Raw genomic sequence first — 6,000 nt, 5'->3', positions numbered from 1 at the left:
CAAGTATTCAGGGTCTCGACATAGCTTAAGATATCTTAGTCCCGCTAAATATTTTACCATAAGGAGATAATTTTCAAATTGTTGAGTTAACGTTCCTCATATACTTTGAACATTATTCTAAGTACAATACGTGTTAATGAGTGCGTAAACATTTAGTAATGACGTTAACAGCAAGATTTGGACGCAGGCAAAAATGAATGATAAACATTAGATTTGGCATTGGTTTAATATAAATATCACGGTCTTTAGAAATATTAAAGAGAGAAGTCTAATTCACAGATAGAATAAACTGCTATCCATTTGCATAGAAAAAGAACTACTTAATATCTGAAAAGAAATAAAAATGGAAATTAGCATTTATCCGCGAAAACAAAACGGAACATTTAACAAGACGTCAAAGGAAAGTAATAGAAAATGGAAATATTCACCGTGGAATGAAATAGGTGAATGCTTGTCCGTATGGAAACAATGAAATGCTTATCAGAATAGAAAAATGGAATACTTATCGGCATTATCAAAAAAAAGAGGTACATAACCACAAACAAAAAGATTCTTATCAGCATTGAAAAAATTATAATATCTGTCAGCATAGAAAAAAAATTCTTCATATTTTAGAACAGATTCAGACTAATCATCATCGCCTCTCACAACACAAGATGGCCGCCGTGATCGTGTTCTAATTTGCCTGATCTTCTTGTCCTGTTCAGTTTCCGGAACTAGCGTTTCGTGCCGTTTTGCTTTCTCCTTTTTGGCCTCTTCTTTGAAATCAATCCATTTCCCGTCAAACTTGGACAAAATCATCTGTCGTTGTACCCTACTCATCAGATTCTTCATTGACTCCCAGGCCACATTTTTCTTGGTACCAGGGTTTTCGAATTCTTGAATACGGCGCGTTTTTTCATCAGCGCACGCCTTCTCGGCCCATTTTGCGGCGAATTTTCTAACTAGTTCTTCCTGCATCCTAGTTTTTACCTCCCTTACTTTATCTTTGTAGCTTTCTTCGATTCTTTCTTCCTCATCTAAGACTTGCTGATATATTCGTCTCATATCATCCAGGACCTCCTCAAAGTTTTTCATTGCTTTGGCTCTCTTCTTGTCTTTGAGCAAATTATTCTGTTCCATCACTCGTTCCTTCTTTTCATCCTCAAACATCTTCTTCGTTACATCCCTATCCATATTCAAGATAACCCTTATAAGAGATTCGTCAAGCATTTCCATCATGGCTTGCCTGTAATCATCATCCAAGTCCTTTTCTTCCTCGACCAACCTTCCGAACGCTTCCTCTAGGTCTCTGTTGATGTGATTCCTCTTCTCGTTCGTTTCAGACATTGCATCAACTAAATCTTCAATACTTGCAGACTTGTTAACGTTATTCAGCATTGCTCGTAGCAACTTGATCTGATTAAAACGCTCTTCTTCCGTTTCCAAAGCGACTAAACCAGCATGTGTAAAATTCAGTAACTGAAGTTGCATGTCATCCTTGATCTTTGCCTGGTAGTTTCTCATAGACGCTGCTTCTGCTCTCATCTTTTTCTCGCTGAAGTGTACGGTATCGTTAAATTCTTTGTTCATGGGACACAGAGTTTGACTTGCTTCTCTTTTCTCGGAATCCTCTTTTTGAATTTTCCTGGCTTTCTCTTTGTCGACCTCTGTGTTGACATTATGAAGGGTCAAGCGTCGAGTTGACCGAGCCAGAGGGGTCACTCCTTCAACATCCCAATGTTTGCCGCAGTACGATTTCGTTCCCAATGACCAGTGCTTCCGGTCGCAAAGTTCATAAAATCCAGGCTGCGGTTTGATCCCGCTGTAGTGATTTTGGAGAGTTTTTGCCTGTTTTATGCTCTGTCCGAAATCTGTGTTCATGTAACGCTTTATCTGGAATTCCTCGTTATCGGAATCGCTGTCCGACGACATCTTTATACCGAGGTGACACAATACGCCAAACTTTCGTGTGTCGGCAACCTATGCGTCGTCAAGTAGCTCCAATGGTGACGTCATAATAGGCAACCATTCTATCTATGACGCGACCATTTGTCTTGATTGTAAGCCTTAGCTGTTATTTACATAGGAATATGTTCATTTCTAACCATGGTATGGACAAAATAAAAACAATTAGGCCCCCAGTTTCCTCGTGTTCTATCAATTCCTTATAACCACTCTCCCCTAGAACATGGATTCGAGTCGAGGCAGGGGATGATGTTTGCTGGGTTCGTTGTTTCCCCGACGATGGCACGTTGGTTTCCCACCTTGGGTTTTCCTCCAACATTCAAAACTATATTTGTTCCCTCAGTGGCGCCGTAATAAAAGCTATACAGAGCTTATATTGCTTGTTAACCATGTAAACGACGAAAAATAAAGGTTATTTTCATTTTCATTTTAAGTTTGTTTTTGTTTTTTCACTAAAAAGCATTTCATGATTAAAGGGGGATTTACTAAATTAAGCATTCCTATCTATAGACAAATGTATGTTTAATAACGGGTGTTCGATAAAATGTTTGAAGAATGATTCGCCCGAGTGCATGTTATCTTCTTTTGAGTGACTAGTCTCACACTCAACCGATCAAGCAAAAGAGTTCTGCCAAGCCGAGTTGTATATTGTGGCTGTTTTTTTTTCATGTATTACATTATGTACATCCGTGTACTTGGATAATTTAAGTCCCTACCCTGAGCCATATAATCAATTTATTAAACGTACATGTATATGGCGTGGGAAGGATGTCATAATTAAATATTTTTGCTTAAAATTATGCAAAAATAATTTTGCTTAGGTAAAATTCGATTTCTTCTTAGGCAAAATTCGATTTTTGCCTAGGCAATTATCGAAACAAAATCAATTTTGCCTAGGCAAAAATCGAATATTGCCTAGGCAGAAATATTTTTGCCTAAGCAATATTCGATTTTTGCCTAGGCAAAAATATTTAATTGTGACATCCTTCCCGCGCCATACATGTACGGTTAGTAGTATATGTTAAGGTCATACTCTACATATACATACTGAACAGATCTACGTAATGTTATAACTGGGCACACGTGTATCTAGCCTGAGTTCCTCTGGCTCTAGATGATCAGAGGAATCACGGGCTATAACGTGTATCTCGTGATGTTTAATTAATACATCAAGTGCAAAAGTACAGCCGGCTGGTTCAGTATAAGGTCTAAATACTACCTCCAACGTTAACGTAACTACATTTGTCGTATTCCTATAATGGAAAGCCAGTACGAAATGCTATATGCGAAATGCTTTAAGCTAAATGTTAACTGCTAAATGCGAAATGCTTGATGCTAATTGTTTACAGCTAAATGTGAAATGCTTCAGTATGCCAAATGTTTACTGATAAATGTGAAATAGCTGGGTGGTCGGGTGGCACAGTGGTAATTAACACACTTGCCTTTCACCAAGGCGGCCGGGGTTCAATTCCCCGATCGGACGTGAAAAGGTATGGGGTCACCTGCCCGACCACTTGGGTTTCCCCGGGTATTCTGGTTTCTTCCCACTGTAAAACCCCCGCGCGCTTCCATCCGGGCCCAACTTGTAAAATAAATAGTAAATTTTCCATTTTAAATTCGAAATGCTTTTTGCTAGAAATGTTTAATGTGAATTGCTTAAAGATTGAGTTGCATTTTTTTTTTAATTCCTCATTTTATCAGAGACCTATATACTAATATAGGTCTCTGATTTTATTACATACTAAACGTTGTTAATGAGGATAGGCCAATCCATGGTCTAGGGGAGACAATCCCGATACTTTTTCCATCGCTAGGTGGCAGTATGTTTTGTTATTATATCCGGTGCTGTCTGCATGTGTTTGCTTGTGTCAATTCTATGTATACATGAATTTAGCTTAAGTAAGCTAGATTGCTTCATGTCCGGCACTGACAACACCATGCTGATATTTTATCGAATAGTGTGAGGGTACCTCGACCACCTGAAAAGATGATAGACGTTGACAAACGCGATGTCCTGCAGGTTACTTGGCCGAAATGGAAGAATAACTATCTTCCAAAACAAAAAGACCCACCCACGGAAGTTCAAGGTACATGATAGATCTTAATTACATTGTAAGCCCGTAGCATTGTGAACGTATGTCAAACGTCGGTTTAGAAATGCATATTTAGGGTTGTTTTTATTAACACGTAAACTAATAAATGAGTTTGCCTATAATATATATAGATCTATACGATATAATATATTATATAATTTGAACAACTTTCGGTTTCAGTTCTACATGTACATTGTACATGTATATCACGAACAGGTTTGGGAAAACCTCTCCTGTCCCACCAGACTCATTTAAATCAGCCATCTACTGCCATTATGCCATCACCATGTAGAGTCAAATATTTTATCAAGCTTAGTTATCTTAATTTACATAGAAAAAATTATTTTAAAACAAGAAATATCTTTAAAAAAGAGAAACGGCATAGTTTTAATGCTGGTGGTTATAATGTAAAACTGCTGGTGAAATAAATTAACGAACTAATTAATAAATGCGTTTCAGCACGGATAACAAAATTATATCAGTTTGAATCATTTTTGGTGATAATAAGACTGCATTTAATCAGGAATATGATTTTATTAATGTGTCATTTGAATGGATACATCCACTTATTCAGCTTGCATTCAATCTTAATTTTGTTTCGTCTTTAACTGCATATCTGCATTTTGCATTTACCGCTACATTGACCAATCACATACTTCATCTTGACCAGTAACGCCACCTGTCGCGTCATATCCGGGGCCAAAAGAAAATTATACGGCTATGCCGAAAAAAACAAACAAAAAACTTTCTCCATTTTCACTCCCCTCTGGCAGTTCTCCTTCAAATTGTTGAAGTTGGCGAGTACCATATAGACATAGACAACACCACCAACTTTTGTAGAATACGCAAACTTGCCTATTATACCACAATTGAGGTTTAGTTTTGTCACTAGAAATAGCCAAAATCACTTAAAATAATTTAAAGTAACATATTATTTACCTTGTTGTAAATTTAAGTAACATATTATTTACCTTGTTGTAATTTAATGTACCTTTAAATAGTATATTGCAAAATTAACGATTTTGACAATTTTTAGTAATAAATCCATACTCCAAGTGGCGTATTATACACAAGTTTGCATATTATATGCAAGTTGGTGATTTTCGCAACCTGTCTAATATGTTGTAGAACCTGTTTCTGGTTTTCACAAAACTGTTCAGATGACTTCTAGATGAAATTATTAATTTCAAATGTTAATGTTGCTTTCTTTTCCATTTTCACCATCTAGAAAATCCTTTAGAAAAGAAAACCATGAATTCCTTCATCTTCCGACGTCTGACTGTTGTGCTGGAGTTCAACTCCATGATGCCATTCAAGGAAAAAGCCAGGTGGCGAAAGAAGATTACAGAAAATGGCGGAACTGTGTCTTATATAATAACAAAGAAGGTAGAGTATGTGCTGTACTTCTGCAATAGCTGGATGTGTACTTTGTCAACAACAGGATGGGAATCCCTTTCAAAGAGGGGACACACAATTACATTGTATCTAGCATTTTCGCATGCATATGTAATTTTGCAGTATGTATCTTATATGCATTGTAGGGTTCATTCTGACTTGCATTAAGTTAAATATTAAGACATCTCACAAAATGACATTTGTCATATAATATTCTGAAAGTTTCCTTTTCAGTTTTAGTGTTTATTGGAGCACAGATAAGGGATTTTGGTTTTCATGAAAAACCCACTCTAGAAAATACCATGCCACTATATTGTAACTTATTTCATGTGACTTTCAGATTTTTCGCAGACTGAATCAAAATTTGTTAGATAGTGACATGCTTAACTGGTATTGAAAAAAAAAGCAATAAGATGGGTATCCAGGGGATGGTGCCATATTTACATAAATGCAAATTAGTAGTAAAAATCATAAGTATTTTTTAGCATGATGGTGGGCTATTCAAATCGCCCTGCGTCCGTGGTCCGTCGTCCGTCCGTCCGTCCGTAAACAATTCTTGTTATCA

At 36.9% G+C, this 6,000-nt stretch overlaps 1 protein-coding gene across 1 annotated transcript in view; it reads left to right on the top strand.

Moving 5' to 3' along the window:
• The first annotated feature begins 3,865 nt into the window (after positions 1-3,865).
• LOC117332267 overlaps positions 3,866-6,000 on the top strand; it is a 54,507-nt gene continuing 52,372 nt past the window's right edge. The window contains 2 exon segments of the mRNA XM_033891153.1: positions 3,866-4,034; positions 5,269-5,426. Of these exon segments, the coding sequence (XP_033747044.1) occupies positions 3,935-4,034; positions 5,269-5,426 (258 nt within the window). The 5' untranslated portion in view covers positions 3,866-3,934.

Source organism: Pecten maximus, chromosome 8 (genome assembly GCF_902652985.1).
Source record: "Pecten maximus chromosome 8, xPecMax1.1, whole genome shotgun sequence".
Classification (NCBI taxonomy): Eukaryota; Metazoa; Mollusca; class Bivalvia; order Pectinida; family Pectinidae; genus Pecten; species Pecten maximus.
This window is presented reverse-complemented; position numbering and strand designations above follow the sequence as displayed.